This window comes from Melospiza georgiana, chromosome 1 (assembly GCF_028018845.1).
Source record: "Melospiza georgiana isolate bMelGeo1 chromosome 1, bMelGeo1.pri, whole genome shotgun sequence".
NCBI lineage: Eukaryota > Metazoa > Chordata > Aves > Passeriformes > Passerellidae > Melospiza > Melospiza georgiana.
In genome coordinates this window covers 21,501,318-21,523,301 of record NC_080430.1, presented here as the reverse complement: position 1 = coordinate 21,523,301, position 21,984 = coordinate 21,501,318, and the positions used below count along the sequence as shown (strand labels likewise).

Here is a 21,984-nt window from a genome sequence, read left to right as displayed (position 1 = left end):
CTCCTATCTCTCTAAAGTGGTTTACTTCAACACCCTCCTCATTTTTCATCCTCTACTTCCACCTTTGTCCTTCACTGTAGGATAGATGATAAACGGCCCATGCATCAGCATGCATTGCCTTTCATTCCCAGTCTTGCCCACTCACTTTCTGCATCACAGGATTATCTGGGACCTGAGGAAAAGCTAGGATCCATCTCCCCCAGGCCATATTAAAGGCAGGCACACAAGAATCCATTTGCAGGCATCATGCTGCAGTGCTGGCCCCAGCCCGTTATGAATGGGAACAAGGAAGAGTGAAAGTAGAAAACATAGCAATGAAAAGAGTAACTACTTCTCCCAGAAGAGCTTCCTGACTTCAGGTTACATCTCTCCACAATGCACTGGGTGACTTCGCTGCAGTTTTGGCTGTGTATGAGCGCTAGAGTAGTTCTGTCCCCTGTGCCTTTGCCAGTCATGTTGCCAGCATATTTACCCTTCTATAAAATGGAATAGTACCATACTGGATGCTGTGAGCCTTAGGCAAATAAGACACTTCTGAGATCCTCAAAAGGAAAGGTAAAGGATTCTGAAGGACTTGAAATACTGAACAAATTAAAAAAATTTCTTTATTGAAAGGGTTAAAAAACATTGGAATGAACTGCCCGGGAAAGCGGCATAGGACGCAGTGTTCAGTCAAAGGTTGGACTCGATGATTTTGGTACTCTTTTGCAGCCTTAATGATTCCATTATTCTAACTTGGTGTTAGCTGTGTTTTCACTTCATACTCTGGACCTGCATTTTCTTCCAGAATCAGTCACTGTCATCCTGCGTGTAGATACTTGGAAGTGCCTCTCCAACCATCCTATTTGCATTAAAGGGTAGATTAGAAAACATTACCTCTTGCAAGCCCAAGCACTCGGCGCGAACTCCCACGCCCCCCTTCCCCCAAAATGACTCGGTGGATTCCAGCCTCCTCCCTGTGCAACAGGGGGTACACACAGGGACAGGCAGGATGCTCACAGCCACCGACTCTCATTCGCACCAGGAGCCAAGGATGACACAAAGCACAGCTGCTCCTCACTCACGGGGGAACTCCTGGGGCCGGGTAGCGGACAGCGAGCCGGGCGGGTCCCGGCAGGGAGGCAGAGGGGCAGCGCTCCGCTCCCGGCCGTCCTCCCGCCCACCCGTCCGGCTCCCCGGGCTCCCCGGGCCCCGCCGCCCCCAGGCTGCTCCTCCACTCCCTCCCGTCCCCGGGAAGTCCCGCCCCGCTCGGGGCGGTCTCGGCTCGCTGCCTGCCGGGGCCCTGCGGGGTGCGGTGCTGCCGGCGGAGGGCTCGGGCCGCGGGGTGAGCGAGCGGGGTGTGGGGAACGCCAGCGGAGCCGCTCCGCCACCTTCGGCGGCCCACAGCCGTGCCGGGCTCGCCCCTGATGCCCTCGGCCCGACAAGGCGCCCGGGCTGGGAAACTTCGCCCGAGTTGAGGGGCGAGAGCGGCTTTCGGTCGCTCCGCTGCCGGCCCGGCAAGGCCCGAGGCGGGAGAACGGGAGGCGGCCGGCGGTGCTCGGGGCTGGGGCGGGCGGGGAGCGCAGGGCTGTGCCGGGCTCGGCCGCGGGTCAGGGCCCGGCACGGCCGGTGCAGCCCCGGCCGAGGGGCGACTGCGGGACCGGGGCAGAGGTGGCCGGGACGGCGGCGCTGGGACAGGCAGGGCTCCCCGTGTGGAGTGTGAGGGGACGAGCAGCTCCTCCGTGCAGAAGCGTTTTACAGCACCAGATGATAGTTACCAACAGAGTGAGCCCCGAGCTTAGGCGGCTTCACTGTGTGAGTGCAGCTACGCTGCTATTATTAGTGCTGGTATTTAATATTTGTACAGCCATAACAAGTTAAATATTGGAACTACGTCCTCTCTAGTACTCCTCTCCCGACAGTTCCCGAGGGTGTCTCTGTGAAGGAACAAATGCCTCAATCCAAAACGGGGACCTTCAGAGCCTGCCTTCAGCTGCCTCTCCATCTGGAAGCGCCAGCAGCGCTCTGCGAGATGCTTCCAGAGCTGCTGAAGCTTGTCAGGGCTCAGTAGCAAAGCTCCAGACTTGCCTGTGTGCCCTGTTGGGACACGACACTCCACCATGCATGTCTCGGCGGCCTGAGGCTCACTGCCCGTTCCAAGACACGGTTGCAGCAGGTTCCTGCTCCCCTGGCAGCGGCTGGGGAGCTGCGGAAGGCAGCTCAATCGGGGCAAGGGAGGTTCAGCTCCCCCTGCCAAGTGAGCTTCAGCACGGTGGCAAAGCCTCTGCTGGGCAGTGGCCTTGGGTTTTGGCACCCCCTCTGCATTGGGTCTGGTGTTGTGGTTAGTTTGGTTGTAAGTTGAACCATACAGGTCCTGTTGGTGAGGAACTCTGAGGGAATTTATACATGATCTCTAAGATACCTGTAAGCATAATTCTTTTCTTTCAGGTGTCTGTTGTTAAGGTTGATATCCTCTGTATGCTAGAGGCTTGTGGCAGTTCTTGAATGAAACAAGTTTATAGCTGGAGGTCATTTGCTTCTGGGAAATTTTGTTTGACTTGTCTGGAATTCCCTTCTGCTTTACACTGGATACATTATTCAACGTCCTCTGTCATAATATGTTCTGCAATGTTTAAAGGTTGTTGCCTTCTTTCTGCTGGGGGCTGTGTTTCAGTGGTGGGTGAAGCAATGCTTCTAATAAGTAGTTTTGCATCATTTTGTCAGGTACTTGGGGATTGTTTTATGAAAGACTACATAAGTGTCATTTATTATTATGAATGCCCCTTATGTTTTGGAATTTAACAGATATAATATTTGCCATCCTGTCACCATCATCACATTAATTTTCATAGTTATAATCAAAGGTGGCAACAATGGCATTCAAATGCTTAATTATATTTCATGTAGGTGACCAGTGCTAACTTGCTGAATTAGTGCGTGGTGCAGCAGGAACAAGTGTCACAGCTTCCCTCTGTGGTTAGGAGCCATCAGCTTGCTTCTCACACATAAAAATCAGTATATAGTGAAGCATATGGCACCAGTGAGTTCTGTGTTTATTAAAGGACTATGCCTCTGAACATTCTGTGAATTTTTTCCTTATTTCACTTGATGTAGATCTAAAATGTTTTTCCTGTCTTTCAGGACTTGAAATACTGAACAAATTCATTTTTTTGTCAGATGAAACCAAGACTTCTAAAGGTTCATGAAAACAGTGAGGCTTCTGCTTGTATCAGACTGGCCACCTGTCTGGTATGAGATCCATCTAGACTGTGGAAGCCTAAGGTACAAGTCTCTGGTTTGATTCAGAACAGTTTTGAACTCTTTTACATTTTCTGCATTTCTGGAAAATTGGATTGCCAGCTGTATTGGAGGGGAAGGGGAGTATCCCATCCCTCTAGTTCTAATGAGAAATTACATCCTCTCAACACTGTAGCGTAGTTTTTCTGCTTCAATGTCATTTTTCTGGTCACAAATTAAAAAGCTTCCTCAGAATTTTCTAAGCAGTGGTCATGTCTTTGGTCTGACAGTACTATGTATGTTGTTAATAATCCAAGAAAAGCATTTTATCCTAACAATAGCTGGTATATGTTTCACAAGTGCTTAACTACTTAGATAAAAAGGAAGCAAGAAGAAAGACCACCACCATCATCTTTTAGATGGCAGCTTTAAGTAAATAACATTTTTTTACTTGGATCTCAGAAATGTAGAATCACTCTTCTCGAAGATACTCTGAAACCCCACTGTTGTGTAGCCACAGCCACAGGGTTTTTCTTCAAGTAACTTCTGTGGAGGAGGTAGGATCAAAGAATAGTGTGTTACCTGCTGAACTGCTCCCTTTTTTTGCTCTTTTGGGATCTCATCTCTTTCCTCAAAATGTAAAAGGAGAATTGTTTTATCCCACAGTTGTCTTTGCTTTATCCACAGTCACTACAGTGAGGGTTAGGGATCAGGTGAAAGGAGTGTGCCTCTTTTTTTGCTGTGATTTGTGTACCTTTTGGCACATGGGTCATTTTCAGATGGGTCTGGAAATCTTCAACTGATTTTTAATGCTTGAACTCTGATGTTCTATAAGTTTTATTGCAGGACTTTGTTCTTTGTTGTTCACTTTAGACTGAGTAGCCAGGATTTTTTGAAAAACAGATAATAGTTTCCAGGACAAAAATACTGAGTTTGTGTCTTCTTTCAGAAATTCTGTGATACAAAAAGACAAAACAGTGGCAGGGTTCTGTACCCCGTTCTGGTTAAGACTGAAGATTCAGCAATACCTGGAAAAGAAATAGAAGGATATGTAGGAGACCTGACAATTTTGTCAGCTTCTGTGTGTTGGTTGTTCCTAGCATTCCACTGTGATACCAAGATGGGGGTAAGAACTTAAAAGCAGGAGTTGTATAAGCAAGAGGTCATTGAGTCTGACCACTGACAAAGCATGCAGACTGTAAAGTTTCTGAGGTAAAAGATACTCCTTGAGCTACACCCATCAGCTTGGAGCTTTCCCTTGACTCACATTAACTTCTCTTGTGTGGGCTGGTTTCTTTAGAGTGGACCTTGAGAAGGACATACTGCTTCCATTTCCTGACACAGTCACAGAGAGCAGTCACAGTCCAAAGGCTTTTCTCAGGGTATTTTTTCCCATTAGGTCTTGAGATTGGTTGCAAATTTTGTGATACAGTTCTTTGGAGTAGTGGGACATTGAATTTATTTCTTTGCATCTAAACTCATCACTCCCTAGTAAAGAAGGTGGTTTTCTGGAATCCCCTGCTTTTTCCAGTTGCTGCAGTCTGTGATATTGAATGAGACTTAAACCAAATCACCATGCTCTTTTCCAGCATGCATGGCTTTGCAGATCTGAGTGGATCAGTGACTGCTGTGGTCTGTGGCAAATCTGACATTAGGGTTTATTCATCTAAATATTTCTAGATTGTAATGTTCAGTCTTGATCAAGAGATAGTAATGCATATCACTCATCCATTGCTTAGATTTGTGTGGTGCATTTCTACATTTAAAGATCATGGAGGGGTTTGGTGTGGCTCTCTAGGCCTGCACAAGTGAGTGATAATGCTCCACCCAGCATGCTTACTGAAATGTTTGAGCTCATGTGAAAATATGTGTATGTTGCCTCAAGTAGAGAGAAAACCAATGAAAGTCAATGAGAATAACAACAAAGAGTGGAGCTAAGATGTATGCTTGTTTCAGATTTGAGATTTAGAGGGAATGAAGGCTGGATATGCATTCCTGAAAAGGAGACTTTTTTCCCTACTTCTTGTTGTCCTCAAAAGAAAGAGAATATGTGCTTGTACCCCAGAACCCTCGAGAAGCAAATGTGAGTCTGTTAAGTCTTAAGAATATGAATGTATGTATCAACATGCAAGACTTAGTCCCTATTTGCATATAGCATAATGTGACTTCAGTTCTGATTTTTGGCCTAAAAACACTATGTGTGCATGTAAAATATAATTAATGTAATGTTTGACCCTGGAGGAGAATTTTTATCTGACCTTTTATCAGGAGTAATTTTGGAAGCTGCCCAAAATGTAAAATCCCCTGAAGTTCTTCTAAAGAGATGTTAATGAAAAAACACTTAGGGGTATGCTGGTCTCAGATCTCTCTGAGGAAGAGAAACTTCAATGTGACTTTGCTCAGAGAAGCCTAGATTTTGAGACTGTTATCTGCACAGAAATAAGGTAAAAGGGAAGTCTGACTATTCTGGTCACAACAGCTAAACTTCAACCAAACTGGAAAAGAATTGTGCAAAGTTCCATATTTGAGGTGACTTGGACTCTGCTTCTTGGGGCAAAGCACGTGTGCTTACTTTGATCCCCGGGGTTTGTCCCCCCGCTGCGCTTGTCCTGGTGTGGCACTTCAGCTGTAAGGAAGCAATCTGATTTAGATGTGCCTGGCTTAGAGCCTGGCTGGAGCCAGAGCATGACCCTCAAACCATGCAAAGCTGGAAGGTCTGTCTGCCACGAGCTGAGCCACAGAGGGAAGGTGCTGTAAGAGTTTTCTCTTTCAGGTGAACATTTAAAAGCTTTGCTTCTCGCTTACCCAGCTCCTTATCTGAGTGTGCTTTTTGGAGGTTCTCAGGGCAGGGTGGCAATATATTGGCCTTTCCCACGTGTGTACTAATGTTTACGTTTCTCTTAAAATTTAAGTGACTGCTTTTAGACTGTAGAGCATTGACAGTGCTGCTCAAGCAGTGTAGCTGCTGTGGAGTGTGTGTAGCTGCATATTTTGGTGGGACTTCTCTTTATCACAATTGGATTATATAAGGCTTGTCTAAAGCTCTCCTAATTCTTTTTCATAGCACATACTGTAACCTTATATAAGGTCTTACTTTTAGTATTCTTTCTCACTTCTGTATGTAAAGGTTTTTTGGTTGCTCAAACCATATACAGAAAATATAGTGAAAAGCAGTATTTAGCATTTCTTTTGGCTTGACTTCATAAGGAAATATGTTTTTGAATGGTCTGGAGACCAGAGGTAGGTCACTGAAGGTTACAACGTTAACCCACTATTCTCAGTATTTCCAGAATAACATGTTTCATGAAAAAATGCGGCAAGGTGGAGTAGATGATGCTTTTTAAATAATTCTCCCAAGAATTCTCTAGGCTTTGAGTCTCTTGGCCAATTTCTACCCAGTCAAGAGCTTACACAACGAAAATGGTGAGGTTTATGTGCATGCTGCATGAAGATACAGCCACCCAAAGGTGGGAAACGAAGGGTGGCCCACAAAGGGAGGAGCTGCAGCATATACTCCTGTGGGGCTAGGCAGGAGTTTGTGTGGGAGAGAGGCACCATAAGTGTTCCCCTCCTCTCTCATAAGAGCTTTGTTCAAGGCATGAAAAGTCTCCGGTGTGACATGATTCCTTAGGACAGAAAGCCTTGAGTTAGCTTGAAGTTCAGCAAACCATGGTGCTCTCATAGCTCCATTTTGGGAGAGGAAAAAGGCCAATGCCTTTCTGACCAATTCCCTGAAAACAGGGAAGAACATTTATGACTTTTAATGAAAATAATATGTCATTTTCAGAGCAGCATACCTGCCAGTTCTACAGAAGAGGCCCAGGTTGTTGTTATCTCATGTAACATGAACTAGTGATGGTGTGAGAGAGCCTGTGTAGCACTACAGTGTCATAGGTCTTGGACTCCTTTGCACTGACTGGTGCAGGGGGAATTGCTGGACTAAATGACAGGTGACTCTGCATCTGTCCTGGAGCAAATGTCCTGAAGTCTGCATCTGTCCTGTCCTCCTGCTGCACTCAGCCACCCAGCCGTGGCAGGCCCAGCTCCACAGCCCCTGGAGCTGTGCTTTCCTGACAGCATGCATGAGCAAAAAAGCTGTGCTTACTGAAATCCATGTCTGAGGGAGTGCTGGGTGTCAGGTGTGTTTGCACTGTAATTAGCACTCGTGAATATATTTTTGAAGAAGGTGGAATAGATCTGGAGAGGTTAGAAAGCTTGCTTGTCTGGTGGGGAAGAGGAAGAACTGTGTGGGCAGTATGGAATTCCTTCCTTTCTGTAAATCTCTACAATGTTGGCAGAAACATGAGGGAAGAGAAGAATCAGTTTTTTTTATATTCTTGACGTAGTCTACATGTTCTCTTTGTTCTCTTACACTCTGCCTCTCTTCTTCCTTTGTCTTGCTAACTTCTTCCCTTGCCGCAAAATGTTTACATGTACGGTAAGATAACACAGCATAGACTAACTAATAGAAATTTCCTGCAGATGTGTCACATATTTCTAATTAGTGGCTTTTCCATGTTCTGTAGGGGTTGCTCAAACTAGAATTGAATACTCAAAACATTTCCTCCATCTATAAATATATAGTGAGCTTGTGCTGTATCACATTTCCCAGGGCTCTGTGGTTATAAAGGAAAGACCCACTTAAAATGCTCTTGATGCACCCAGGGCAGCCCTTGTTTCTAAATGGCAGCTGTGTTTAACTTTTTCTGGGTACAGTTAATACCCATTGAGCCTTTTTTTTTTGCTTTTCTTTGGTAAATTTTATGTCACAGCAATCTGGATTTAATGTTGCTCTAATCTCACATTGTAATGTAACGACAATGAAATGATTCTCACGCCGGTCTGCAGAGAATCTGTGCTAATGCCATTAAAATGTGCTTACTGAATCAAAACAAATGCAGAATTAGCATATGGAAACTGTGTTTATGTGATTATAATGGTTCAGCAATATGAGATTACTGTAGGAAGCAACTAATCCAAACCTAGGGGGACTTCCCATTACAAGGCCATTAAAATGACACAATGACTGAAGTGCACGTTTCAGATGGGAAAAGCAGAAACATAAATCTTGTCATCAGTATTCAGGCAAAACATCTATTGAATTCAGTGGAGTTTTTACCAGAGCCAGGAATGCAGCACCATGACCTTTTTAGTAGCAAGTCTCTTTTCTCTTAACAATACCTCTAGGAAAAATATTTACTTCACCAGCATTTGATAGTTGGCTAATGGTGAGAGTTGTAGTTTATGCACCATACAGTTGGTGGTTATAAAGATCTGTCCAGAGTTTATTACAAAAATTATAAGGTAGTGTTTCATGACTTTTGTGAAATAATACAAATTTTGATTACACCTTAAAGCAATTTTCTTATTTTTTTAGTCTGAATTTGTAATTTCCAGGAAATATGATTTATCTCTCTCTTTATATAACACCCAGAGCTGAGAAGTCTCGGTCTGTGCAGGAGCTCCTTGGCAATACCACCACATAAATTAGTGGTTTTCGAAAGCAAAATAGCTGTTATTGCCAGATATGAACCTACCTGTTTATCTTCTGTGATAGGAATCAACACATTTTCCCATCCCCTCAGACTGGGTTAAGATTAAGGAAATATAATTCACATATCCTTTGTAAAGCCATCTGAAATATATTTGTCTTGTTCTGGATTGTTTCTTGGCTTGCTCCTTAGTCCATGGAAGGAGGATGACATTAGAGAAAGTGACTTCTGTCCTATTATAGGCATTCAAAATAAGCTGGATGAATTGCCTATAGATATGTCCTTCCATCTCCAGATGGTTGTTCTGTAGTAGACATACATCATTTAAATGGCTAAATGAGGTGATATGAATGCAGTCCTTGGTGTATGAAAGAAGAAACTTTTTCAAAAGAAAGTTCTGTGTAAAACATGGCATGCAAATCATGAGTAACTCACACAAACAGGGATTCCTGTAGTAACATATACTTCCTTAAATCAAGTAGGAATCCTGATTCCATTTAAAGGCTATTTCACCTAAAATCTGTTTTAAAAAGGTGTAATTCTGATTCCATCAAGTGAATCTTGCTAGGAATAATATATCATATGTATATAATAATGTCATATCATATCATAATGTATCATAACCAGGGCAGGCTCTTTATGTGAATGACAGTACGGAAGATATCACAACAGTGGTTTCAAAAATAATTCCAGTCACAGGTTGTTGCCTGTCTTTATTTTTTATAGTTCTTTTATTAGGAGTGGTGGGTTTCTAAAACTGTGTCAGTTAACAGGAACAGGCATTAATAATACATTTTTCATGAAGATAAAATTAGGCCTACTTTAAATGATGTTTGTGTCAGTTTCCATTTTTTGTGATGCTTCTTATATTTATAAAAATCCTTGGCCTCAGTCAAAAGGTTCAGTAAATTCTGTATGTGAGCTGTAATCTGAAATCTAGAGTTTAAAAATCAACAAGTTAGTGTCTGCTACAATAAAAACCTGGCATGGGAACTGGTAATTGATTTGTGTCAAGCTTTAGCAAAATAAATTAAATACTTATGTATTTAATTGTATATAGGTTTGGGTTGCTAACTTACTAAATGGATTGGAAAATTGTCAGTGAACATGGGGAAAGAGAAGTGTGAACCTAATGTAGAGGGTAGTTATCACTCTTTGCTGTCAGGGTTTTAGTGAATGCCATAGTGTAGATGTTTAACATTAAAAAAAGAGGGGGGCAAAAAAATAAAGCAAAGGTAATGCTTAGAATTATGTCAGTTGCTTTGCTGTGCATATAAGAATGACTCAGATCATTGAACTTTCTCCAAAATAGTGGGTTGCTCTATATAGAGCACCAGCCTTCTTCAAGGATGGAATTAATGACTGTTTAATTGAATTGCAGCTAGGAGCAGTTTCTGACTAAGACAGGTATTTTGCTTTTAATTATTTGCTCAAGAATAATATTTTCTGAAATCATGCACTTCTTAATCTGTTTGGAAGAAAAATAAATCATCCTATTAATCAGCCAGCAGTCTGTTCTATGAGAGTAATTTATTCTGCTACCTTCTCAAACAAGTTAACATGCTAGTCCAGGAACAAAATTCCTAAAAGAACAGTTCTTCTTAATCTGCATTTACACAAGGCAAGTAAACATAGTCAGTCAGTCATTTCTCTTTTTTATGGATGGCCAACTCTTCATATTACAGTGAGCACCAGCACTGTAGACTTCACTGGGCAGGCAATAGCTGCCTTTTCCAGGGGCTGGGTCACTTTTGTGCATTGGTGCTCTGACAGTGACTGCTTCTCATGAGATCAAAGTATCCCCAAAGAGATCTTGATGTTCCTGTGCCCTTTGATATGTAGAGTTCAGTGCCCTTCAGATTTCAGTTTTTCTGTCATCCTGGTAGATTAACTTTAGCAGTTAAAAGGAAAATGTCCTCTGAGGGCTTTACCAGTAACAAACCCATGTTTATGACATTATTCACTAAAAGGGAGGCAGAAATGGGAAAGACCTCTCTCTTTAATCAATAATGCATGCTCTAGTTAGTCCTTTCCTCTGGACATGATTAAACATGTATTTTGTTTCATAACTCATGATTTTGGTTGACTAGGGATTTTAACTATATATCCTCAAGCCTTTGTGACTAGCATCTGGAAGATCTAACATGAACTAACAAAAACCTAAAATCCCAATGGGGAGAGCTGCAGTTAATTTTAACCTGCAGTGAGTTAGGCCAGATTGGCACAGGGACTTTGACATGAACCAACTGCAGACTGTAGTTTGTCAGTGTTTGTCACTGCTTGTTTGAAGTTTTGAGAAGTAACATTTTTCATTGATATTAAAGATTAATTTAAAAATGCCTGAGATGCTAAGCCACATGTAAATTGTTAGATTAAGGTCTGTTCTTAACTGGAAAAATATTTGCCCACTGAAGCACTTTGGGTTCTCCACCGCTGTTTGTGGACTGTGCTGTATCTTTGGTGGCTGTTGTCAGCCTTAGAGGAGTGGTGCTGGGCTGTTCCAGACCTCCAGAGCACAGCTGGTAGGAGAACCTGAGCCCTGCTGCAGCCAGAGGAGCAGATTATCACCCCCACCCATGCATCATTCCACATAGAGAGGGGCAGGCAAGGTGCCCAAACACCGACTGCTTCCTTGGTATGTGAAAGGGATACTGAGTTTCAGAGGCCAGAGATAAATATACTGAACATACCAGTAAGGAATATTCAGCCTTGGTGCCAAGTGTATTCATCTGGTGGCTGAAGCTGACAAAATTTGACAGCTGCTGAAGAGCAAAAAATCCTAAATGAACATACAGTGGTTTTATTAAATAGGAAACATTTATCTTAATGTGATACTGACTGCAGCACAATAAATGATGACAACTTCCATGTACTGGAATGTGGTGTGTTTATGTTGCTGGAGTACTGATCCAAGCGCAGTTGGGTAAAATAAATGCCTTGTTTTTCATATTGACCACCCTTCTACAAACAGCTTTTGGAAACATCCCAGCAAACACACACAGAGCGTAGGTACATGTGTTAGAGGGAGGAGGGATTTCAGAAATTTCCTGATATAACACTGCTCTTTCTGAAATGTTTTTGTTTCCTTTCTTCTTTTCCAGACTCCTTTTGGATCTGTTTTTTTTTCCCCTTTGTTAAAGAAAAATGCCTTCCTTGAGTGGAAAAGTGCAGACTGTCTTGGGCCCTGTGGAGCCAGACTGTCTTGGCTACACGTTGACTCATGAACACTTGACTATGAACTACAGCAGCTGCTTCTGTCCACCTGCTCCAGGCCAAGAGCCTTTGTCTAATGGGCCCATTGAGATGAAGAACTTGTTTTGGATTAAGCAAAATCCCTACAGCCATAAAGAAAACCTTCTTTTGTATCAGGAGACAGATGCTGTGAGGGAGGAGCTGCTGCATTTTAAAGCAGCAGGTGGTGGGACGATTGTGGAAAACACAACTACAGGGATTGGCCGGGATATGAATGCTTTGAAGAAACTTGCTGAAGAAACTGGAGTTCATATTATTGCTGGTGCTGGGTTTTATGTGGATTCCACTCATTCTTCTCAAACACAGGCCATGACAGTGGAGCAGGTAAGTCTTAACCATTGCTTCAGTGCCTCTGTCCTGTGAATTACCCCCTGGGTAAGCCAAAGTTGGAGAGAAGTTCCAGTAAAATGATGGAATACAGAGGTGCTCAGCATAGAAAATGGGGACAGCATTACTGCTTGTGTGTGATATCTGGAGCAACACTACTTTAATGTCCTTGGTTTTTCTGTCAGAATTTCCAGTTCTTAAGCTCCATTTTCTCTGAGGGATTTGTTTTAATGCAACAGTAAAAGGAAAATACAGTGGTTCATGTGTGGACATGTGGTACACCACAGGCTATCTTGAGTTTTTACTATTTTTTAAGGAAGGAGTTTATCCTTGCTACCTCTTCTGTCACTTTTTATGGCTAATTGCTTTCCATTGAATTTACCCAGCATTCTTATAAAAACCATAAGTAATTGCAGTATTTATAAGATAATTGTAAATCACTACTCTGCTCAGACTGTGTGTTATAGCTCTCTTCTCTATCATTTGTCCAGGCTTTTCAGGGCATAGTCTACATCAGCATGTTTGCACAGTGACTAATACAATGTGTTAATAATAGCTGAGGTCCCCAGATGTTCCTGTAATAATAAATATTCATCTTTTAATAAGAAAATGTGGTGATGAGGAGAAGAGGGAATGGAACTCTCCAAGGTAGGAGTCTGTGAATGTGTATGAATAGAGCTGACAATTTTTAAAAAAATCTGTCACAGTTTACAAATGAATCTAATTAATTTTAAAAATCAATGATCAAAACTTGAGCAGTGCTGCCAACAAAACTGGACCCAAGCTGGCCCAAACTGTACACAAGAGTACTGCTTTTCCTAAATGTTCTTCCATTCCTTGAAATACAAATAGATACAAATAGCATGGACACAAACAGATTTCTCAAGGCAAAGGTTTCCCTGCTGTGTTTGATGGACTGATGGAGACCCACAGATAACCTCTACTCTGTACTTAAGAAGTTTGGCCATCATCAGTGCCATGTTGTGCTCTCAGTTCTGAATGTATGCTTAAGACATATGGCCTATTCTGGGAAAGAAAAACTAAAGCTTTTATAGCAAAGTAGTTTTATTAAGAGATTCTGATGGGTTTTGTCTATGCGCACTCTAAAGAAGGCTAATTTTGATCCTCTAAATTTCTCAAATGAGCTTTGTTTTGTAGTTCTGAAGTCAGATCTCCTGTTGTTTTACATTGGCATTCCCATAAGCAGGTTTTGCCTTAAACTTGTCTCTTCAGAATGCTTGCCAGAGTTTCTCTCTTCCCTACATGTATGACAAGGTTTCCTTATTCTCTGATATCTTGTTTTGCAAAGATTACATTGAATTGTGTCTGAAGCCAATTCAGGAGTGCAAGGCAAAGGTTTTGGAATAAACTAACCTTTTTTTTTTTCAAGAAAACTTAATGTCTGCCTAAATCAGAGTTCAAATTACATGTAGACCAGCTTTCTTGGCAAACCTGGACAAATGTGTGACTGGATACTGTTAAATTGATTTGTTTCTGTGTTTATTTTGGTCTTAGTGAATGGGTAGTATAACATTAGTTGACAGAAACCAGATTTTAACTGCAGTGTTTTCACACTCCCAGCTGTTAATTAGATAAGTTCAGAAAGACCTTGGGAGCATAACTAGCCCAGCATCCATAGGCCAAATTTGATGCTATTTAATGCAAATAGTAATAATAACCAAAAATCTCATTTTCCTGTTCTCTAGCTGACACAGATTATTGTTGATGAGGTACTCAAAGGAGCAGATGGGACTAATATCAAGTGTGGTGTGGTGGGAGAAATAGGTTGCTCGTGGCCTTTGACTCCCAGTGAACACAGAGTGCTTCAGGCCACAGCAGAGGCTCAGGCCCAGCTTGGGTGCCCTGTTATCATCCATCCTGGCAGGAACAGCGACTCCCCTTTCCACATCATCCGCATCCTGCAGGAGGCCGGGGCTGATGCTTCAAAGACAGTCATGTCTCACCTCGACAGGTAAGGAGAATATTCTGCTGGGCTTCCTGGGGTGCTGCCACACTCACTGGGGTTGTGCAGAACTGCACTGGGAAAAGGTGACATAGAGTGTTACCCTCAAGTTAAATGACTCAGAAATAAATGCTTATATGGAGCTTAATCTGCCTCCTGCCTCCTCCTTGACTGCACTACAGTCAGGATCAGGTTTTAGATTCATATTGATAAGAGATTTTGGTGCTTTAAGTGCTGTCTTTGAAAACCTGGCAGAGGGATTAGGAATAACTGTAGCCACATTTTAAAAATGGGAATTTCATTAATTTGTATCCCTGCACAAACCTCTGTATTTACAAAGCATTGGACATTGAGCAGCTCTGACTAAAATGGGGTGGGAAGTTGCTGGGCTTCCAGTATTTTTGAAAGCTGGGTCACTCTTAGTGGCCTTGCCAAAATCTCACAGAAGCTAATGGAGATTTCCTTAATTTGGCTGGAGTCTGGATCAAAGCAAAAGGCAGATTTTTAATATGGTTCTACTACCAGAGAGAGGAAGTACTGCTTGAAAAGAAAATAGTTGGGTTTTGGATAGTCCATAGCATAGACCAGATAGTTAACTTTTAGGTTCCTCGAGAACAAAAGCCAGGAGCTCCACATGAGGCACAGAGAGAAATTGGGATGCTTTTCTGTCTCCAGTTTAGAAATATAGCCTCTGTTACCAAATCAGTTTTGTATGACCTTGTCTTACTCATGGTGAGTTGGAGTATGTCCAAGCATTGATTAGTTTGGCCAGTTGCTGAATAATGGAGACTATTTGTGGTCATATGATTCTCAGCAATTGGATTGTTTGCCCTCAGTGTGAATGTAATACAGGAAACAGCACTGTGCTCCAAATTTTTCATGGTTACAGACTCTAAGAGCTTGCAAATCGAGCTACAGGTGTTTGTTATTCACACAGAGCTCCTTGTTCTACTAGATGATTTTAGGAGCATAAAATTCATGCCCTGAAATTATATTTGAATATTTATAAATTACTTCCTTTTTGTATTTACCTGTGTTGCACAGTATCTATAGCTGTATTTTCAACCCCTTTTTGAGAAAAAACTGGTTACTTAAATCTTTTATGAAAGAGGACTGAGCAAGCTGCAGGTATCAGTACTTACACAGCCATTTTGATACAACATAAACATACAATTATGGCTTTTTGCCTCCTGTACACTGTTGTAAATTGTTGAATTAAATAATTAATTGATAGAAATCAAGCAATATAAGTAGAAAAACAGAGGTGCAGTTTCAATAACAACCACTGATGCACAATATGACATTTCCTTTTATCTCTTTCTATCATTACTTTCACACATTCAGGTTGGCACTTGCTGTAACATAAACTACTGTGAAGTTTGGCTTTGCAATGTGCATTTAACATTTTAAGTCTCCTCCAGTAAGAAAAATCCATGTGGGAGCATCCCAGTCCCTTAAATGTGAGATAAATTTGTACATAGCTCCATATTTCATGTCTGCATTTCACATAGACAGAATGGTAGTTTTCCAGTGGATTTACAATTAAATGGTAAAATTAAAATGCTGGCTACCATGTCTTGCAATTTAGCACCTTAAAAAAAGGTAGCAGTTCCACATAGTGGAACTACAGTGTACTAAAAGGCTGGAAGCAAAAGCTATTGAGCCTCTTCTTTAGTCATCTGTTAGGGGTTAAGGTTATAAAGGAGATCCACATCTTGACTCAACTCACTTGAGTAATTTCTATTAGAAGTCTCACAGCAGCTGTTACAAATTTGGGGCAACATTACAGTTTGGTGTCTGTCCCCAGGGTATTTATGGCTGAGTTCCAAATTAGAGGGTGCTTCACCATGTCCCATCTCCTTTTCCATGAGCTCAGAGCTGTTCAGGGGCAGTGTTGCCCAAACACCCAATTCCAGCTCAGAGATCAGCAATTTGAACTGGGAACTGCTGCTGTTGCTGTATCCTTGTGGCTCACTGTGGGACCCAGTGGCTGAGGAGATGAAGTTCTCTGGCTCTTCGTTGGGATAGAACACCCAAAAGCATGATACTAACAATAGTTTTTAAAAGAAACTGCTCTAGCTATGATTTTGAAATAGACTGTTGGGTGCTTTTGCCACCTGCATGGGATTGAAGACTCTTGGCGATTGTCTCCCTGTGAACTGAGCTGGGCTGGATCTAAAATAATCTGTTCTTTTGCTCTGCACTTTGAAAATTCATTTGGTGATAAATGTTCAGTCTCTGTAAACTGTAACATTTATTTTAAAATAACATTTTTTATTAATTACAGTTGGCAAGTCTTACACTCCTGCTGATGGCAGGCTTGTTTGAACATGGATTTTCTCTCTCTCAACCCATCTGTTCCTCCTACTTGATCTGTAGTTAAGTCATAATATTGAAATTATGACATCAGTCATTTCCATAGCAACAGACTGTGATGTCATTCTATAAGGTAAAACTGCTTTGTGACATCAATATCTGCAATAATAAAAAATCCCCCACAAACTACTGCCCTTTTGGTTAACTTTACTGCTCTTGTGGAAATGTGGTTTCTTCTTAAACAAAAAAATAAATTGTGTGGCAGCTATAAAGATAAAATTTTATCACTTGAGTGTTTTTGTTTTTCTTTGAACAGCTTATACACTTGGTAAAAATGGTTCAAAGAAAACCCAAAATATTCCAGAGAACTCTTATTTCTGTTGCTGTTCTTTTCCGAATGAGTGAGAGGTGCTAGAAGCTTTGTTCCTTCACTTTTCAAATCTGCTGCAAAGCCCATGTCCCAGATCCTCACAGTGCCATTATGTATTTTGGTGAGAGCGTTTCCTTAAGGCGTTCTGGCCAGATCCCAGAGCAAACAATGATAGATTGCTGTTCTAATGGCAATCTAGAAACATCACTGTTCAGAATAGAAACTAAAGACAAAGTTGTATATTGCTGGTGTGTGATGGATGAAACAAGTCCTGGGTGAAGCTGTCTCCTGTAACTCTTTTGGGAAAGTAAATCTGTCTTGTGTGAGTAATCCATTGTCTTTTTTTATTTTTTTAATATCACTATGAATTAACCTCCTCCTTAAATGTCCTTCCTTGTTAGGTTGTCTGTTGAGAGGGTTAATGGTATCAAAAGTAAGTAACTCTTCTGTTTCCATTTAAAGATTATTGGAGAGGCTTTCATTATTTCATGGGGAAAGAGTTGGTTTTGTTTTGGTTTTTTAATGCATGAAATCTCAAATGAATGTAAGAAGGACAATGCTGTGTATCATCTTAAGTTGCATGTGTCAAACAGGAGTTCTGTTTCTTAAATGGGTGAATTATATTGTAGATTATTTGGTTTTTTCCTTGCAAGTGGGAGATCACAAAGTACCTGTCCTCATACCATAAGATGTTTTATTCCTGTTACAGTGCTGACTCTGTGTTACATGTGTTCTGCAGGACCATATTTGATAAAAAGAAACTTCTGGAATTTGCTAAGCTTGGATGTTACCTAGAGTACGACCTGTTTGGTACAGAGTTCCTTCACTACCAGTTCCATCCAGATATTGACATGCCCAGCGACAATGAGAGAATTGCAAGGTATCTGCTCCCATGCAGCTTTAGCTGTAGCATGGCCATTGATAAAAGATATTATTGATAAAAAAATACTTGTTTTAAGACCATCACAGAGTGATTCTGCTTGTTGTTCAAAACTGTCTTCTGTCATGCTGAAATAATGCCATTTTCCCCTGCTGCTGTCACACAGTTAGAGCAGCATCTATCATTTCTTTTTTCTGAGAGGAAGATGCAGAATCACAGTGTTGTAGGAAGTTACTTGAGAAGAAGATTAAGAGCTTTTTAAACTTCATTCTCTTTCCTAAGTCCATGCTGATCTGGTCGAATTTATACAGTCTGTAAAAAGGAAAAGGCTGACAATACTACATTTACGTTAGGATTAAGTACTTCTGTTTGAAACATAGTATTGGAAACTTAGCGCTGCTACTAAACATCATCTGAGCCTGTTTTATCTCCTCACTGGTTTGCTAACCCAGCAAAACTCACTGGTTGTTTTGGATGGATTTGTGCTTCCATCCTGGAAAACTGCCTTTTTTCTTTCAAGCACTTTATCACCTTTCCTCCCACCGTCCTTTTGCCCTTTCTCTGTTTTGAAGGATGTGATTCCTGTCTCTTCAGAGCTCCCATTCTCCTCACACTCACTCACAATGTGAAAATATTGGTCCCACTGGCAGGGTACCTCTTCCCTGCTTCTCATCAGCACCTGCAGTCTCAGCTCAGCTGCACGGCCAATCTGTTGTGCTGTGCTGACACCACGTTTTGCCAAGGAGATACATTCTGTACAGAAACTGTCTGAGAGAAGGTAGGATCAGCTGGGAACGGACACCTCACTCCTTCCTCTCCATCTGGAGGTGTGATGCTGCCATGCTGTTTGTCCACAGTGTGTGTGAGCAGTGAAGTGGCAGGTGCCTGAGGGGTGGGTTGCCATCCTGCCTGTGTCTTTTTACCTTCCAGAGTCACAAACAGTTCTTTCACTCTCCTTGATGAGAAGGATTTTGTGAGCTTTCCCTTACATCTCAGACATAGTTTCCCTCCCCCTCATTGTCAGATTAATCTTGAAACTAATCTGTTTTCAAACTGTTCTCTCCTAAGAAGGTGCTGTGGCTATTCTTCCATCCTCCCAAGCATTTGCTGCTGCTTTTCACACTAGAAATTATTTCTCTCTCAGCAATGCTCTCAGTCTTGCACTCAGTATTTTAAACTGTTGCAAGGAATCCACAGTTTTCCCACTTAGAATGAGTAAAGCTGCTTCCTCTGCTGTGCCTCCTGCCCTCTCCTGTGCCATGGAAAGTCAGCATCTCTGGAAGCACTGGGGAATATTTAGAGAGGACTGGACTAGGCCTTGGTTAACAAGTGCATGTTCAGCTGTGGCAGAGTTCTCATTCCATCCATGATGCTTGCTCAGCCACCCTCATCTCTCCTGAAACTCTCTAGTGTCTGAGTATTTCTTGCAGCAGGCTGTTCAAAGGAAGAAAAGATGAAAAGTTTGTCTTCTCATTTGACAGTGTGAGTGTGTGTATTTGTGTTATATCAGTGGACTAAGGATGGCTGGGGCAATCTCTTTAGGGTTTTGTTTTGTGAAACAGCACCACAGAAGTAGAAACCAAATTGACCTCTAAATGAAATTACTGAATAGAAAATATTTGTTCACATCTTTTTTGCTTAAAACACAAACTTCTGTAGTCATAACATACCTACTTACTTAACTCATTTTAGCTGTCTGTGTTCTTCAGCAGTTTGGCTGCAGTCTGCTGCCAATGCAAGAAAAACACTGACTTCTGTTCTGGGGCAATTTGGAGTCAGAAAGTAAATATAAAGGAATGAGTAGAAAGGAGCAATGGATACAGAATGGAAAGGATCATATGCCTCCCCAACCCATGAAATGAGTCCAATATTAAAGGAGGTGATTCTAATAATATATTTGGTCAGCAAAAACTTAGTCCCTCTAGTGCCATTACTTTTACTTTTGGGTTGGCTTGTGGTTTTTCTGTATTTCAGGCTGGAGGAGATTCTTGTGATGTTGTAAGACTATGGTTTATGTAGTGTTGTGCACTGTATGGCACAATGTATGGTAGGTTTTTGAAAAACAATAACATTTTACCAAATTCTGTCCTATTTGCCTTCTTTCCACTGCCCATGCTGATTAGGTGCTGCTACATGTACCTCCTTGTAACTACCTGTAATAAAAACTGTCAGTAAGAGCTTTCAGATACTGTGTGGGTACTTGTAAGGCTAGTTTTTGTTTTCTTGCTGATCACAGCATTGTCAGGAAAGTAAGGATTAGGATTTCAGAGAGCTGGCAAGTGATGGAATTGGAGGCCTTCCTGAGGAATGAGCACTTTCCAGGGCTGGTTTGTCAGTCCCTGCCACTTCAGTGCTGTAATCCTCTGCCAAACTAAATGGAAGCTTACTGAGAAACTTGACAGTCATGCAGTACAGGAGTGTAGACATCCACATAACACAAATGCTAAAAAATGAGCTGATCAAGGGAGTAAGGCTACTTGAATGAAATGTGAAGAGAAGGACTTGTAGTAGTCCTGCTACAAGAGTGTGACCAGAAGGATTACTTCTTTTTCCAAGCTGACTTGTCATTTTGCCAAGGCTGTTTAGCTGCACTGCCTTATTAATTAATGCCCCTTATTTCCTGGTGTGTGCTGTGCCATGCCAGGCTTCTTTGTCTTCTTTAATGAACATCTTTGCAATGTGTTTTGATGATAACTGTCTATATGGAGTATGATACTGGCAGCTTCAACTTTTTATTAACCTGCTTTGCTAAATGAGATTTAACCAAAGATCTGAAAGTATTTATGTTATTGAGCCAGGCTCCTTTAAAGATGTGACACACAGAGTCTGGTCATTAGCAAATGTAATGGGACCAGCCTTGTGACAGCAGCAAAAAGTAACCTGCTGAGGAGGAACGTATCTAGGAAATTATTATTTACTCATTTATATAAAACCTGTGTCCCATGCATGGTGATGCTGAAGTTCTTGAATTCCTCTGTGGAATTAATAGGTCTGGAAATGCAAAGTCATGTGCCAAAAGCAAAGTTTTGCTTCTCCATTTCGATATAAGTGGTGGTGTGTTTTCAGAGGTGGGATATTTTTCATGCAATAAAAAATATATTTTATTTTCAGGTAAATGTAAGGAGTAAATCCTCTGAGCACCTAAGTATTTTGTGTTAAATTACAGTCCAGCAGTACAGTAATGTAAGAAATGGAAATGCTGTTACATGAGAACTTTCACTGACAGGGATGCTTCCAACTTTTTGCAGGATTCGTACGCTGATTGAAGAAGGCTATGAAGACAGAATTCTGATGGCTCATGATCTGCACACCAAGAACAGGCTGATGAAATATGGAGGTCATGGATATTCACATATCCTAAAAAATATAGTTCCTAAAATGCTAATTCGAGGCATATCCCAAGATAAAATTGATAAAATACTCCTAGAAAATCCAAAGCGGTGGTTGACTTTTAAGTAGGAACAATTAATAAATATGCCTGATTTATAAGGAAGGTTAATAAAATTCAGATTTCAGTAGAACAGTAATTTTAAAAAAATTTCTGAAAAACTCAATGCAAACAAACTAATTGTAACTTTTCTTTTTAATTAGAATATTAAAACTCTATGCTGTCTCTACATTTTCTCCCTTCTAAAAGTTTGCTCATAAATGATTTACTGAATATGAGCCTACCTACAGAATCTTTTCAACTGAAATTTTAAAATAATTGTTTCAAAAGCATAATCTAATACTGTTACTGAATGTTACCTTCAAACTATTTCTGAAGATGTGTCACCTGGAAGGAAATTGCCTTGGAAGGAATTTATGGTTTTCAGTTAAATTTCCTGTCCTCAGGGGCTGATTTTAATCCTTGTAATACTGTCAATCTCCTCATTATCCTCATATTCTTTGAGTAATACTTGATTGAAAGGTCTGGAAGTTCTAATTAGCTTCCATTGACAAGAGAAGGCAAGAGGAATCTCAAATCAAAAAAAGATAAGGTTTCTTTCTAGTTTAACAATTTACTTAATTGTAAGTGAAAATGTAGAAAATACATTGAAAAATATATTTTTGAATAAAGCATTTTGATCACCTCTTAAAGTATGTGCGGTATTATTACAGATGTCTTTTTCTAATTGCATTAATTTTTTATCACGAACTTGGAGTCTCACAGCAGTCATGTAAAACT

General features: G+C 41.1%; 1 protein-coding gene across 3 annotated transcripts; it reads left to right on the top strand.

Annotated features, from left to right (window-relative positions):
• The first annotated feature begins 1,249 nt into the window (after positions 1-1,249).
• PTER (phosphotriesterase related) lies at positions 1,250-21,891 on the top strand. Of its 3 annotated transcripts, XM_058028399.1 has the most exons (6): positions 1,286-1,324; positions 3,121-3,261; positions 11,810-12,284; positions 13,994-14,259; positions 17,676-17,816; positions 21,065-21,891. In XM_058028399.1, the coding sequence occupies exons 3-6, from the start codon at positions 11,853-11,855 to the stop codon at positions 21,273-21,275; spliced, it is 1,050 nt and encodes a 349-aa protein (XP_057884382.1). In that variant the 5' UTR covers positions 1,286-1,324; positions 3,121-3,261; positions 11,810-11,852; the 3' UTR covers positions 21,276-21,891. The 3 variants fall into 3 exon arrangements, with proteins under 3 accessions (XP_057884372.1, XP_057884392.1, XP_057884382.1); XM_058028389.1 differs by lacking the exon at positions 3,121-3,261 and having other exon boundaries at positions 1,250-1,324; XM_058028409.1 differs by lacking the exons at positions 3,121-3,261; positions 17,676-17,816 and having other exon boundaries at positions 1,250-1,324.
• Positions 21,892-21,984: the final 93 nt, after the last annotated feature.

Excerpts from the sequence above, each read along its gene's own strand:
- PTER (XM_058028389.1), top strand. The coding sequence starts at position 11,853 with ATGCCTTCCTTGAGTGGAAAAGTGCAGACTGTCTTGGGCCCTGTGGAG. Across the intron at positions 14,260-17,675 it reads GTCATGTCTCACCTCGACAG|GACCATATTTGATAAAAAGA; the intron begins GTAAGGAGAATA and ends TGTGTTCTGCAG. Across the intron at positions 17,817-21,064 it reads GACAATGAGAGAATTGCAAG|GATTCGTACGCTGATTGAAG; the intron begins GTATCTGCTCCC and ends AACTTTTTGCAG.